General features: G+C 44.2%; 1 protein-coding gene across 6 annotated transcripts in view; it reads left to right on the top strand.

Moving 5' to 3' along the window:
* The window catches only part of FLT1 (fms related receptor tyrosine kinase 1), a 172572-nt gene that overhangs the window by 114478 nt on the left and 41580 nt on the right, over positions 1-16514 (top strand). For 5 of the 6 annotated variants that reach the window (XM_073794998.1, XM_073794997.1, XM_073794996.1 and 2 more), the window contains one exon: positions 8984-9115. In XM_073794998.1, the coding sequence (XP_073651099.1) occupies positions 8984-9115 (132 nt within the window). Of the gene's footprint in view, positions 1-4923; positions 5139-8983; positions 9116-16514 lie in introns of those variants that run through there. The other variant, XM_073795000.1, reaches the window with a different exon arrangement.

Genomic DNA, 16514 nt, shown 5'->3' with positions numbered 1-16514 from the left:
ACATCGCCCATCACATCCCCTTTAGACCATACGTTTTAAACATCTCACAACTCTCTTCCAACTTAGCACATTATTATAAGGCTGCTTTTCACCATGTCTCAGATTATTCCATACTTTACCGACTTTTTTTTCTTACATCTGTAAAGGCTTTGCCACAAGGCTTGATCTTAGAGTGAAATTCTCAATAAAGAAGGAAGAAGCTGCGTGGTGACCATTTGAAAACATAGGACTCATTCATCTTTTTAGTGCTATTTGATGAGCCCATCATTCTTCACTTCCGAATTTTGTCAGCCTTTTAAATTTACTAAGCTTGGATTTCTCTTCCCCAGACATAGTTTTCCAACCTCCAAAGTTTGACTGGACATGTACTATCTCCTTTGTGGTATTTGCGGGAAATCAATCAGACATCCTATCGCTAGTTTTCTTGGGTCACCTTTAACCATCCTGAATCTATATTTTCGCTCTTCTGATCCTTAATTCAGATACAGCTCTCAGCTACTGAATTCCTTTAAGAACTGCCAATCTAAAGGTATGATTACTTCCTGTGTACCTAGAACTGTATACATCATCATCATAGCTACCATTTATTGAAAACTTATCATATGCCAACTTCAAAGCATTTATCATTTAGTTGGTGAGCCAAGACTATCATAACAAAAATTACTTTTTTTTCCCTAAACGTAACACTCATTCCCTACCATGAGCCAGACATTTTGGTATATTCTAAAGAAAAGGGAAATGAGTAAAACTTAGTCCTTACCTTTGAAAAACTTACACATAATAGGTACAAAGTCAATTCAAAAATATGCAACATGAATGGCATAAAATTCCATCAGATACAAATTAGCACCTCTGACTGAGGTAATCAAGGGAGGCTTCAGGGAGGAAATGTCATTTGAATTGGACTTTGATGGGTGAAGAAGAGTTTTGATCATGATAAATTGTAAGTTTCCATAGGAATTGTCATGATTTTTGTGGTTGGAAATTATTTAGGTGATCCTTCTGGAAGGAAGCAGGCCTACAATTAAATTACCTCAGCAACACAAAGCAGAGCATCACGTTTATGAGTTCTACTTGGTCTAATAACTGACACCCAAAGGGGAAAGACGAAATTCAGATAAAGTGACTCTTCAAAGAACCCAATACGATATGGGGATATACGTATATGGATAGCTGATTCACTTTGTTATACAGCAGAAACTAACACACCATTGTAAAGCAATTATACTCCAATAAAGATGTTTAAAAAAAAAAGAACCCAATGCCATTTTGCATGATAACAAAAATTACAACGTTATCAAGGAATAAATATAACTGAAGAACAATATATTTAAGAGAAAATCCTAAAGCTATCAAATGACAGAAAAGATGACCTAAGTAATGCAAAGATATTTGGTATTCTTAGATGGGAATATTTATTATCACGTTGAACCATGTTTGAGCCATTTTATAGGTCAAAATACTGACAATTTCATGTTTCGACCTAAAAATAAATATGACAATTTCCCCCAAATTATTACATAAATTCAGTGGAATTCCCATCAACATTCCAACAGTGCTTTTTAGAGTTTGACAAGCTAAACCTGAAATCCATATTGAAGTGTAAAGGTCCAAGACACTTTTGAAAAAGGGATCATCTCATACCAAATATCAGGATGTGTTATCAAGCAATCATAACTTAAGTTAATCATGGTTTAACTCATGTGGGACAGATAAATAGGTCATTGTGAACAAACAGAGAGCCTAAAAACAGAACCACAGATATATGGACACTGAGTATCTGACAGAGCTGGCACCAGAACTCAGTGGGAGAAGAACAGATTACTCCGTAAGTGAAGCTGGCATAACTGGCTATTTATACAGGAAAAGTTAGATTCTTTTTTTTTTTTTCTTTGTGGTATGCGGGCCCCTCACTGTTGTGGCCTATCCCGTTGCGGAGCACAGGCTCCGGACGCGCAGGCTCAGCGGCCATGGCTCACGGGCCCAGCCGCTCCGCGGCATGTGGGATCCTCGCGGACCGGGGCACGAACCCGCGTCCCCTGCATCGGCAGGCGGACTCTCAACCACTGCGCCACCAGGGAAGCCCTAAAAGTTAGATTCTTACCTCACGCAATAAACATACCCTTCTCCAAAAGAAAATCTAGATGTATTAAACACCTAAGTGAGAAAAGGCAAAATTCTTTAATCAGATTTTTTGGGGAAGAAAGTATATAAGGGGAATGAATAGTTTATGATATCAGAATAGGAAATATTCTTTAACAAGTAACAAAAAGCACAAAGGATAATAGAAAGATTGATAAATTTGACTGCATTAAGATTCTAAAAGCTTTTGTATTAAAAATTCACCATAGGGGCTTCCCTGGTGGCGCAGTGGTTGAGAGTCCGCCTGCCGATGCAGGGGACGCGGGTTCGTGCCCCGGTCCGGGAAGATCCCACATGCCGCGGAGCGGCTGGGCCCGTGAGCCATGGCCAATGGGCCTGCGCGTCCGGAGCCTGTGCTCCGCAACGGGAGAGGCCACAACAGTGACAGGCCCGCGTACAGAAAAGAAAAAAAAAAAATTTCACCATAAACAAAGTTTCAAAGACGGTTCATAGAATGGGGAAGACTTGTAACATATTTAACAAGGGCTCAGGATCCAAAACATATAAAGAACCCTAAAATCATTGAGAACAAAACAAATAGGCTAATCGGAAAATGTGCAAAGGACACAGAACAGGCAATTCACAGGAAAAGAAGCCTGAATGGCCAACCAAAATGGAAAAAGATGTTCCACCTACTAGTAATCAGGGATGTCACTTCACACCCAAAATTTTGCCATCAGTTAAAACACCTGATAACACCAAATACTGGTGAGTAATGGGAAAGGGGAGCCCTTACTCATTGCTGGTTAAAGTGTAAATTGGTATATTTTGGAAGACAATTTTGTGATACTTGGTAGAGTTCAAAATGGGTATATCCTATAACCCAGTACAAGGAGATATTGCATAACAAGGTACCCAGAGCTGTATCAGATGTGCATTGTGGCCTTCTTTGTAACATCAAAAAAAAGTGGAAACTACCTAACTACCGTATAGGAGAGAAGTGGATTAAAAAAAAAAAATCTGTGGCTTTTTAATATAGTGGAATATTACATGTCAGTGAAGTGAACTCCATCTACACGTATCAACAAGGATAAATATTAAAACACTGTTGAATAGTGTTTTAATATTTTTAAAAAAATCCAAGTTAAAAAAAGGATATGTACCATATGACACAATTTATTTGGAATTTTAAAACCCACAAAACAATATTATATATTCTATAGAGATACACATCCATCAATATGTAGACAAAGTACAAAAACATGAGGATGAGGTGCACCAACTTTAGGATAGTGGTAGCTTTGGAGAGAGGGAGGAGAAGGGGGAAAGTATCTATAAATTTTTGCAGCAACGTGGATGGACCTAGAGATTGTCATACTGAGTGAAGTCAGTCAGACAGACAAACATCATATGATATCTCTTATGAGGAATCTAAAAAAAATGGTACAAATGAACTTATTTACAAAACAGTAAGAGTCACAGATGTAGAAAACAAACTTATGGTTACCAACGGGGAAAAGGGGGAGGGATAAATTGGGAGACTGGGATTGACATATACACACTAGTATGTATAAAATGGATAATAAGAAGCTACTGTGTAGCACAGGGAACTCTACGCAATACTCTGTAATGACCTATATGGGAAAAGAATCTTCAAAAGAGTGGATATATGTATAACTGAATCATTTTGCCGTACAGCAGAAACTAACACAACACTGTAAATCAACTATACTCCAATAAAAAATTTAAAATTAAATTAACACTTCAAAAAAGAGAGGGGTCTAAAGCAAATATGGCAAAATGCTGACATCTGGCTCTCTTATTGGTGAGCCACATGGGTTATATTTTTTCTGCACTCTTAAAATCTTTGAAATTACAATGAAAAAATTCAAAACTAAAAAGAGAGCCCTCCTTAGTAGGTGAGCTCCACTGGTAGACCAGAGCCTGTATCATAGTGAACAGGTTGCATCAAGGTAGCAACAGGTTAAGGCATTAAAGAAACTAGGGGACGGACCTCCCTGATGGTCCAGTAGTTAAGACTTCACCTTCCCATGCAGGGGATGTGGGTTCGATCTCTGGTCGGGGAGTTAAGATCCCACGTGCCTCCCGGCCGAAAAACCAAAACATAAAACAGAAGCAATATTGTAACAAATTCAATAAAGACTTAAAAAAAAAAAAGAACTATAGTTGTCTCCCCAAGTTTAAGTATGGGCAGATTTGATGAATGGGGAAAAATAATAAGGGGATTAACTGGCCTGTTTATGTGAGAAGGGAAGTAAGTAGCGAGAGTAGAGAATGAGAGAAGCGTGACGAGGTTTCTCAGGGGTCTGATGATGACGTATCCAGGTCTGTGCCTTTGTTGCTGTGCAGAGTGAGGCCAAGTCAGAAAGAAGAGCTGTGCTTGTTGGTTTTGGACACTTTCTCACCCCATCTCTCCTCCACGTGATGGGAAGAGGGAACTGAGCCAGATGATGTCAGCTCATCAGCGTCCCTGGCACCATCCTCTCACCTCTGCAATTACACATCTGTCTCCTTGGGTGAAATCCAAGTCCTCTGACTTTATTTGATCATGCACGTTAGCCTTAATTTGGGATCTGAGTGACAGAAACTTGGTTGAGGCTCAGGTCAGCTGCAGTGGAGACCACTGTGGGTAGCCAGATCGCTGCTCTTCCAAACGTTCAGTGCCCCGATCACCCACTCTCCAGCCACACTTTCACTTTCTGGGAGCGCCACTTACACCCTATCTTGCACTTTTCAAAGCTTTCACTGAAATTATTTTTGTTGATCCTCATAGCAATACCGTGAAAGAGATAAAGCAGGGGTTTTTTGTTTGTTTTACAGATGAGGAAACCGCCCCACAGGGATTAAATGATCTAGCCAAGGTTACAGGGCAGAGCTCTCATGTTTTTTCCAGAACCATCCTGGACTCATCTCTGTCTATTCCTGGATCCAATAAAGCACCGATTTCTGTGGCTTGTTTCTACAAAGTGTCTGTTTCCATCTCTCCCCCCTCCACTTCCTTTCCCACCATCCACACTTAGAGCCTCATCACTCCTTGCCTGAATTACCACTGCTGAGCTGGACTTCCAGATACCACTTTTTCCTCATTCCAGTCCATCCTGCATTCTCCTTCTAGACTAAACTTCCTTAAACATTGCTCTCATTAGGTCATTTCCCTCAAAAATCTTTGTGACCCTCTCTTTCCTTCTCCATTGAATGGAAACTCCTCAGCCGGGATTTCAAAGCTCTCCGTAATCTGAACTCACCTTTTCCAGTCAACTACTCAAAACAGGTGCTTTGAAAATAAAAATGGCTAAGAAACACATGAAAGAATGTTCCGAAAAGATACAAATTAAGACAACCATCATTTTACTCTATCAAATCAACAAAGTTTTGTGTTTTCTATTTTTTAGATGCTACTGGGAGGAAAGTGATGAAATAGTCTCTTATCCTCTGCTGGTAGAAGCTTTGACTGGTGTTATCTTTTTGGAGGGCAGTGTGATTAGATGAATCAAGAGCTTTTGACCTAATAGATCTGTTTCTGGAAATCTCTCCTAAGGAAATAATCTGAAATTCAGAAAAATCTTTATGCTTAAAGATGTCATTGCACTATTACTTATAGTTATGAGCAATTAGATATAACCTAACACCAAGCATTAGGGTACATGCATATGATGAATGACTATATTCAAAGCATGTAAGGACATGGGGAATAACTTATGCTATGATATTGGGGGGCTGGGGTCAGTATTTAAATTTGTATAAGCATTAGGAGAAATCTTACCAACATTTCACTACTGGACTTGTTTCCTCTCTCCCAGCACACTATTTCACACCTTCTTCTCTCGCTTCAAACCTCCAAAATCACCTCCTCCTCAGTTTCAACAGATGAGTACCTCTTGTTTATTGAGAAAATGTATCACCAAATTGTCCAGTCTATGTCCCTTTACGCTCTGCCATTCTTCCTGTTAGACTCCTATCCAAGGCCAGTTCAGCCACTGAGTTCCATCCCCTCTCACTTCTTTAAGAATCCACTCCTGGTACTGTTCCTTCTGTTCGTTCTCTCTCCCCCCAACCCCCGCAGATTATTCCTATCAGCACGTAAACATGCTGTAAAGTTTCACATTTCTAAAACGAATTCATTCCTTGACCTCGTGCTGGTCTCCAGCTACCCTCCTGACAGTAACCCCCTAACCTTCTCTCCTCCATCACCTCCTGTCTCTAAGTGACAGTCATCATGCTTCTGTTCCCAGATGTCACTGAAACGGCTCATTGCCAAACACAGTGGTCTGTGATCTCCCTTCTTCGTAGTCTCACAGCTGCACCGAACGTAGCTCGTTGCTCTTCTCCATCATGAGCTCTCTCCTTGGTTCTAGGAATCACGCTCTCCTGGTTTTCTTGCAACCTCCCGGGCTACTCCTCCTCAATCCCTGCTGCTTCCTCTTTCTCTAATTTCCCGGGGCTCAGCCTTCAGGCCAGCTGTCGTCTCTCTCCGGACTCACTTCCCATGAGCTTTGTTTCCATTCCCCTGGCTTTCCACGCCTCCCGAATGTTGAGTCCCTGCAGCCAGCTCTAACCCCGACCTCCTCCCTGGGCCCCCAATGAAACCTCACGAAACAGAACAGAACTCTTGATTTTTCTCCCTCAAACCTGCTCCCCCCCCCCCCCAGGAAAGGTACCACCACCCTCCCAGCTGTTCAAACTATCAACCCTGAAGCCAGACTTTTATTACTCTTTTTCATGTACCACATGCTAACCGATAAGCAAGCCTTCAAAAGATTCCCCAGGGCTTCCCTGGTGGCGCAGTGGTTGAGAGTCCGCCTGCCGATGCAGGGGACGCGGGTTCGTGCCCCGGTCCGGGAAGATCCCACATGCCACGGAATGGCTAGGCCCGTGAGCCATGGCTGCTGAGCCTGCGCGTCCAGAGCCTGTGCTCTGCAACGGGGGAGGACACAACAGTGAGAGGCCCGCGTACCGCAAAAAAAAAAAAAAAAAAAGAAAAAAGATTCCCCAGCACCACCAATCCCTACCACTTCCGACAAACACAGTCACCCCTGGACAAAGCCACTGTATCTTTCCCTAAACAAGCTCCTTCCTGCCCCACGGGCTTTATATGTGTTACTCCCTGTGCCTAGAATGCCCTTTTCCAGGTCCTCACCTGCTCACCCCTGCCCACCTCCTGGGTCTCTGCTCAAAACATCACATGCTCAGAGTCTCCTCAGAACACCCCATCTAAGGTAGCTTCTTCACCTTCCTTAACGTGTGACCTCCTTAACCGGGTCTAGTTCCCTCACAAACGTTATGGCTACTTGAAATGACATTCTTTACTGGTACTTCTCCCAAACTCTGATTTAAGCCCTTTGCGGCCAAGGACTCATTTGCCTTATTACCGTATCTCCAGCATCTAGACTAGTGTCCAGTACACGGTGGCCCTCAAAAATAGTCATTATGTCAATGCACAAGCTGTGTAAAAAAGGCCACTTTAAAAAGACTAAAGGAGACCTGACCAGGGGTGAGACTGTAGGTTTGTTTGTCTTTTCAGATTTTCTTTATGCTTTCCAGTATTTCTCAAGTTTTCTATATCAGATACAGTTTTCATAGTCAGGAGAATACAAACTATGTCAACTAACAAAATACAGCCTCTGGTCTGGTTGGGTTCAATTTCTTCCGGAACAAGCACTTGGCGCGTGTTCATTTCAGGGTCTTGCCTTTTCACAGTGGCCCCCCTTCTCCCATCACCTCTGATAACCTGACCTCAACTCAAGGCCCATATACTCCATGACGCCTTCCCTGGGTGGCCTATTCTTATTGAGCTCCTCCCCGGCCACACTTTACATTTGATCGGGTCCGCTGTGCTACATGTATTTCTTCTCACGCATCAAACATTTTCTGTTTGCTGGTGTGTGCGCGTGTGTGTGTGTGCGTGTGTGTCGAGGGGTGGGGAGGGAGAGACAGAGAGAGAGAGAGAGAGAGAGAGAGAGAGAATGTATGTATGTTGTGTTTGGTATGAGTTGATTTTCCCTCCTCGACAGACACGGTGTCTTAGCCTGCCCCTCTCTACCCCCCCAAGTCTCTGCCACAGGCTAAAGTACAGTCAGTGCTCAAATACATGGGGCAGTACTTGCTATTGAAGCGACTGGGTCTGGAAGCTCCTTCCCTCGCACCGGCTCCACGGTAATACTTACACCTGCATTTACTGAGCACCTACTACGTGCTGGGCAGTTGCTATTCGTTTTCCCATTGATTGAGTAGGAACTGCTTTCACTGTCATCATAAGACTGAGGAAACTGAAACAGAAAGGTGAAGTAACTGGCCTAAAGTGACAGAGCTGTGCTGGGGAGGCCTCGATTAAAGCCCAGCCCACGCTCTTTACCACTGTGACCAACGAAATGGGATTGGCTTGGACCACTGAGCCACGAATGTGCTTTCCATCAAACTGCACGCTCTCGGTTGAGTCCCTTAACCTCCCCAAACTTCAGTGTCCACGTTTGAAAGATGGAGACGATAACCCCTTACAGGGTGGTTGTCGAGATAGGAATGGGGTGTCGGTCGTGCCTGACACACGGCGGGCATTGAGGAAATGGTAGTTATTATTAGTAGTAGTAGTAGTAGATATGCTGCCTCCTTGATATGTGCTCTTTCAAGTTGGGGGCGGTAGCCCCATCTCATTTCTTTCTGGCCTGGGTCAGATCTGCGTCTCCCAAGTAGGGGCTCAGAGCTCTAGAAGGTACTACGAAAAAGCCTGGAGGAGAGAAAACAAATACGCAGCCCCGGCCCAGGTGAACCAGAGCCTGTACTTCCTCGTCTGGAGGCATAATGATAGGAAGAGGGTTGCGTTACAGAAGTGGCTGTTTTGTTTTGTCATCCAGGCTCACTCATCTAAACATCTCTCGCTCCCCAGGAATTATTTTAGGACCAGGAAGCAGCACGCTGTTTATTGAAAGAGTCACGGAAGAGGATGAAGGTGTCTATCACTGCAAAGCCACCAACCAGAAGGGGTCCGCGGAGAGTTCGGCATACCTCACCGTTCAAGGTAAACAACTGCTCCAGAGAGCACGAGAAGCTGCTCAGACACCTATTTCCCTGTTTGTTGAACTTTCCACCTCCCAGCGTCCCACTGCCCCCCTCCAGTCTGTTCCTTTCCCTGACCTCCTTTTCCCCTCCCCGTCCCGCTGGGAAGGCCTGGCTGGTCCCCCTCCTGGCGAGGCTGAAGGTGAGGACACAGGCCACCGTCGGAACACAGTCTCTGTGGGGGGACAGTAGTTCCTGGAAGACAGGAGAGCCAGCTGCTGCCAGAGCCATGACACTGACCCACAGAGAATGACCAGAGTGGCCACACCTGTGAGAAAGAAATCCAAGAAAGCAGAAGCTGGGTGTAGAGAGAAAAAAACCCACACGCTGGAAATTATCCATTCTTTTTCCAGTTCCCACCAGTTACACATAGGCTGGCTCTTCCCACCGTTTTCGTAAACTGGTTTTTTAACACGAAGTAGGCTGCAAAATACTCTGAGAGAGAAGCAACACATGATAAACAGACCACGTGGAAGAAAAATATTCCAAGGGCTTCCTCAGACAGTTTTGTTGAGCAGCAAAACCTAAAGGGACCTCATCCGACCGTGGACTCTGGCCATGTGGCTTCCATTTAGAACAGAGATTAGACCTCAATTTCAATTCTCCAAAAATCATCCCAGAAAACATAACATTTATAGCACCGTAAAGTCTTCGAATTGGCGCCTCTCAGATGTATACACATCTATGGCTCGCTGAGGTTTTTACATGAAGAGATGGAATTTCTTCAGTAGCCTGTTTGCAAATGCTCCCCAGTAAACTTCAGAATATGTAAGAATTTCTGAAGGAAATCTTGTAGCGGTTCGTGGTTACCATCATCCTCACCCCAGCACACTCGGTCCTGCACACGCTTCTCCTCCAGCCTCAGCTCTCATCCCCTCACACGCCCCAGGCCCCCCACCTGGACTAAACCGGAACACACCGCACTCCCCCCGGTCCTCTGCCCTTTACACGTCGTTTTCCCTTTGTCTGAACAGCCTTCCTTCCCAACTTGTTCTCCCCCAGACAGTCCTACTCCCACCTTTTACTTTTTTATCTTTTTTCCTGAAGTACAGTTAATTTACACTGTGGTAGTTTTAAGTGTGCAGCAAAGTGATTCAGTTATACATTATACATATTCTTTTTCAGATTCTTTTCCATTATAGGTTATTACAAGATACTGAGTAGAGTTCCCTGCGCTCTACAGCGGGTCCTTGCTGTTTACCTGTTTTATATATAGTAATCCTACTCATCTTTTAAAATTCACTTTCGCTCTTGGGTCACTTTCTCTACACCTCATCTCTCGCGTCTCACCACCATGCTCCCTGAACCCCGTGCTCCCACAGCACTTGGCATGGACCTTGAGTACAATGCTCATCATTGAGCATTATTCACTCTCCTGGTCCAGAGACTCGAGAAATGTTCGTTGGATTAATCTCTTTAGAAAACCACCAGTGAATGTCTGAAACGAGAAACACATCACTATATTGTTGAAGGCATTCGAGAGAAGCCAAATTAAATTAAGTCAACCACTTATATATCTGTCCAGGACGCTGCAGGATATGGACGTGCAAGTCACGATCCCTAACCTCTCTGTGCTTTGAAAACCGAGTTGGAAGGCGATTAAGGGGAACGTGAAACCGTTAGAACCAGATCAATGAACATTTTGAGCTCCTCCTGTGGGTAACACAGAAACCCTAGTTTGTATAAAACAGACTGCACAGTGCCGCTGATAAAGGCTAAAGGACTTCCTAGAGGCCAGAAACGATATGGCGAGTGACTTGACCTCTGAAGGAGGCCTTGCGGGATGTTGGATTGGCCAAGTGGATGGGGCAGGAAAGAAGACAGTGAGTTAAGTGGCAGCTCTGGACCTCCCACACTGATAGCTCCCTTGGCAATGACAGAATCTCAACAATTCTAGCCATTTCCTATTGGCTGGTCCATTGAATTTTCTGAGGAATTGGTACTTTTGTTTTTAAATTTATCTCACTGAAGTATAGTTGATTTACGATGTTGTGTTAATCCTGCCGTACAGCAAAGTGGTTCAGTTATACATATACATTCTTTTTCATATTCTTGTCCATTTTGCTTTCTCACAGGATATTGAATATAGTTCCCTGTGCTATGCAGTAGGACCTTGTTGATTATCCATCCTTTATATAATAGTTTGCATCTGCTGATCCCAAATGCCCAATCCCTCCCTCCCCGACCCCGAGGAATTGGTACTTTGGATTCATGATCTTTTTCCTCATGGGGCATTAATCTTCAATATCACTTAGAGAAACGGTCTAATCTGCAAGGTAGCTGCAGACACTATATATATGACTCCTTCTTTTCACCCATTATTGCCCCCAACAGCCCTGTTTTGCGTTCTTGTGTCTGCTTTTTATAGTTCTTCTGCCGTCTCCTCCTTTGCTCTCTTTTGTAACTCTTTCTCTGCTCTCAGAGTGATGGCGGTATCCAGCCTCTCTGCTGAAAAACTGTGGTTAGCTGAGAAATTACCTGATCAGCCATCATCAAGCCACACATGAAATATCTGTACCTATTTCTAAGAGAAGCATAAACAAACGAAGGCATAGCCTAATACGGTAATGATAAAACAGTGCGAGGAAATGAGGATGTTTAGTCTAAAAATGAGTCCACTTGGGGAGGACAGGATTGTTTTCTTCAAATATTTAAAGAGCTTTCAGACAGAGGAGATGTTGGCCTCATTCTTTGACTCACCAGAAAAGATAACCAGAACCAAGGAAGGGAGATGGTGGTAAAATTTCAAAGAGGCAGGTTTCAGCTCCACATAAAGGTATAATTTTGAATAGGAGGAATTTCTGAAAGTTGACAGTATGTGCGTCTTGTGAATGAGATGCAGTATCTTGAACAGAAGTACTCTGGGCTCATTGAATAAAAATTTCATCCTTGGACGCTGTTCAGAACGGTTAAAGGCAGTACCTGCCTAGTGATCGCATCACTGAAATGAGACTCTTGCTTCTGGAGTCTAAATCATTTATTCTTCTCACTCTGGTGGCTGTGAATTAGGTGAATCAAGCTTTAGACTTGGGCTTCCCTGGTGGCGCAGTGGTTAAGGATCCGCCTGCCAATGCCGGGGACACGGGTTCAAGCCCTGGTCTGGGAAGATCCCACATGCCACAGAGCAACTAAGCCCGTGCGCCACAACTACTGAGCCTGCGCTCTAGAGCCCGTGCTCCACAACTACTGAGCCTGCGCTCTAGAGCCCGTGCGCCACAACTACCGAAGCCCGCGCGCCTAGAGCCTGTGCTCCACAAGCACGGCAATGAGAAGCCCGCACACCACAACGAAGAGTAGCGCCCACGCACCACAACTAGAGAGAGCTAGCGCGCAGCAACGAAGACCCTGCACAGACAAAAATAAATAAATAAATTTATAGAAAAAAGTGAAAAAGCTTTAGACTTGATTTCCTCATATATGCAGTATAGACCCTCCACACTGACCTATCTTGTCAGGTTGAGTTTAGGAAGTGAAACCAGGGAAATAAGTTGTGTCTGTGGCTATGTTTAACATATTTAAAGAGGTTCACAAATTAGCCAGGAAGGAAACTGTCTGCTCTTTTTATTTCCTTTGAAAAAGGATTCTTATACTCATAGATAAAACAATGTGTTATTTTTGTATCTGAAAAGGATGAGCGGACTGGAGAATCAAAGTGGCTTCTTTAAATAATCACAGGTCTTGTTTGGTTTGGACTGCTCAGGAGCTCACATGGAGTGCTCAGAGGGGAAGTTCTAATATTAAAAACAACAGCAACAAAACTGTAGCTAACCAAAATAATTTCTGAAATTAACATAGCACGCCATAGCCCGTGGAACTCCACGGGACTCTTACAGTGCAATGGGGGCACATTTTCATCCAAGGATTTAAAATAAACTATACTTTCTCATTATTAGTAATAACCACTATATGTGTGTGTGTGTGTATATATATATATATATATATATATACACACATATTCCTCTAACAGATTTAGGCTTTGCTATTGAAATAATAGCAAAGCATTATAAAGCATTTATAATCACACAGGAGAAAACAACTTGAAGAATAGTTACCATTTTGAACATTTTTTTGAGGAAGGCTGCTGGAGGCAGAAATCATGGAAAGCACAGGACTGCCTCAGGGCACTCTGAATACTTCGAATGGTACCACAGGTGTGATTTGTAAATTTTGTGCCACAATAATCGCACATTAACACGTTTCGGGAAAGGACTCGCATGGCAGGAAGGATACACTATGTTCTTTAACATCTTTAACAAAGTCCCAAGAGTAAAGGGTAAGAAAAGCTCAAAAGGGACTTGTCTTGGGTATCCAGCCTTTTTTCATCACGCTTGGCCAGCCTTGAGTTTGCATCTCTCCTTTCTGAGCCTCCTCTGATCTCTGACTGCCCCTACCTTAGCTCCTCTCTTCCTAAAGCCTGCGTGCCCCCACTTCTCTCCCCCTGGCTCTCCTGGCACTAGGGAGGATGTGATAAACTAATTGACACGAAGATGTTGGTGACTGATGTCACTCCTCTCATGGGTTGGCAGTTCAGAAGGGTTTCCCCAGGAGAGAACAGAGAGAGACCGACCTCTGAGCAGGCAGCTCACTAATTTCACATGGGAGGGCTGGGGGCGGGATGTGCATGCCTTTGTAATTAAACCCAAGCAATGACATAAAGTTGGCCTTGATCAAGAATGCAAAAAATGGTGATGGAATTCGATTACAACATCTTAATGCTTGTTGACCGTGTGGTCCACTGTTTTAAGCACATAACATGCATTAGTCTCCTTCAATCCAATGAGGGTTTTTTTTCCTACTTACAAGTGAGAATCCGAGGCCCCGAGAGGGTTAGGACCCTGTCCAGGGTTACAGAGCTCGGAAGAGGCAGTGCTGAGAGAACTGGATCCCTGTTTAACCACTCTGCTCTCCTGCCTCTCAGCCTGGTGGGGAAGAGGCCCCACTCTGAAGCCAGGTGTGTCCCTGCTCGTGAGCCGTGCAACCTTGGACAAATGACTTCCCTCCTGGAGCCTCAGTTTGCTCATCTGCAAAATGGGTGCGAATAACGGCATACCAACCTTATAGGGTTGTTGCAAGGATTAACACATTGAACACCATATCTGGCATATGATAAAAACTTCTTCCATATTAGCTAACACTATCATTTGTTAATATGATAAACCAAATTCCATTTCAACAAAACTTTCTGTATTATAGTTTTTCTAGACTTAGCCAGTAAGTCACACAAATGGTGTTCTGGACCACAAAATTCCTCTTTGACCTAAGGATTTAACCTCCTGTGATAAAAATGTATTACAGAACTGATAGGATAGCGATTTTAAGTATCTTTACTTAAAATTACTCTTGAAAGGTACTTCAGATTTAATCCGAATAGAGTATGCCTCCAATCACTGTCCTTAAGAAGAATTCCAAGTTGATGGCTGTACACAAATCTATGTAGATTCCTGTAAAGCTTCGTAAATAGTATGAAGGCCAATTTTAATGTCCAGTAAACCTTAGAGACTTACATAAGGTTAACTGGATTACTGGTTACTGGATTTTAAATCAAAGGAGGTAGCCCTGCTTGACTTGCTCACAGGGGAGGCCAGGTCTAGGTGCACTGATTTTCTTTCCATCCATATATATTTATTGAGACTTTCACTAGGCCAGTGCTCAAGACGCAAAATGAACAAGAAACACACCCTCCTCTCTGTGTCCTAATAGCTTCGTGGGCAGTAAACCCACATAAACAGTTACCTCAAATTAAAACAATGCCAGAACCAGAGAATAACTCCTAAGCCAGACTGCAGCGTCAGGCCAGTTTCTCAGGGAAAGTAACGCAGTTGTTCGTAGAAAATGATCAGTACTTGGGTCAAAGTCTGATTCGTTTTAGAAAGAAAAGACAAATTGTGTTATATGAGATGTGTTTGGATGAAGAAAACGATCTTGCACTTGAAGTCCAGAAAGTAATAGAAGGGAAAAAAAGGAAAAGGCGGGCGTTGGGGGGAGGCCTTCAGAGTGACAGCTCACACTGGCTTTAACCATCTCCCCGTAAGGTGGGTGCTCTTGTCACACATCTTAGGGAGGAGGAAGCTGGGGCACAGAGTCCTTGGCCTCAGACATAGCTGCTTGTAGGGTCACATAAAGACTTCCTTTTCTGCAGTTAAGGAAGGCCCTGGGGCCAGGGACCCTGGTCTTTTGCTTGGGGAGTTTCCCCAACTTCTTGGGAGGCACCGCCCAGTTATACTGCACGAGCTGAGCTGCCTGATTCTGTTGCCTGTTGACTCAAGCAGTCTGGTACCCCTCAGAGCCACATGTCAGGGCTGGTGCGATGCTGCCGCATCGCACAGCCCGGGCCCCATGCAGACAGAGCTGCCATCACTAGCAGAAAGGCCCAGGGCAGGACGGCAAGACACCGCCCAGCTGTACAGACTGTAGACAAGGGTTACGATCTTCAGAAATCAGCCCTTCCTCTGTCTGGCACCTGCCCTTCCTATCCCAGCAGGGATGGGATGAAGCCTGGGAGGGTAACTGACATGGAATGTTCTGGGCAGTGAGGTCAGCACCCTGAAATAAGAGGTACAAATACCTGACCTTTTCGAAACAGCCACCTTCTTGTCATTATCCCGTATAAAGATACCCTTGTAGGGCTTCCCTGGTGGCGCAGTGGTTGAGAGTCCGCCTGCCAATGCAGGGGACACGGGTTCGTGCCCCGGTCCGGGAAGATCCCACATGCCACAGAGTGGCTGTGCCCGTGAGCCATGGCCGCTGAGCCTGCGCGTCCGGAGCCTGTTGCTCCGCAACGGGAGAGGCCACAACAGTGAGAGGCCCGCGTACCGCAAAAAAAAAAAAAAAAAAAAAAAAAAAGGATACCCTTGTACCATGTCCTGGTGCTGGTCTCACACACACATCCGACGGGAGGGACGCCCCTGAGATCCAGTGCGAACTCCTAGTATTGTCAAATCCCACCCACGTTCCACTGGCCTCCTTCACGGGCCATCTGCAGCTGGGCTATTTCATGCACCGAGTTCACCAGCTGACACCAGCCAGGTGAAGTTGGGTGTAAGTCCGGCCAGCGTGTAGATGTCTGACCTCTGAAAACACATCCAAGAGCTGGATGGGAAGAGACGCTCTGATTTAAATTAATCTATAGCAGACTATCCTAATAGTTACTTTCCAAATAAAGATGGAGATCAAGTTATCAGACAAGATAGAGGTAGAGCCTAGATACCACATCTTACAGAATGAGTTTAGTTCTCAGTCAGCCGTAATAGAACATGAAATAGACCTTTCCCTTCTGATTAACGTTCATCTTGAAGATGTTTTTAATGAGATGATTCCTTAAATGCCTAAGTGCACACAAACACATTTGCTCCCACTGCAGG

Source organism: Tursiops truncatus, chromosome 18 (assembly GCF_011762595.2).
Source record: "Tursiops truncatus isolate mTurTru1 chromosome 18, mTurTru1.mat.Y, whole genome shotgun sequence".
Taxonomy (NCBI): Eukaryota; Metazoa; Chordata; class Mammalia; order Artiodactyla; family Delphinidae; genus Tursiops; species Tursiops truncatus.
The sequence above is the reverse complement of the archived record's forward strand: the minus strand, read 5'-3'. Positions and strand labels throughout refer to the sequence as shown.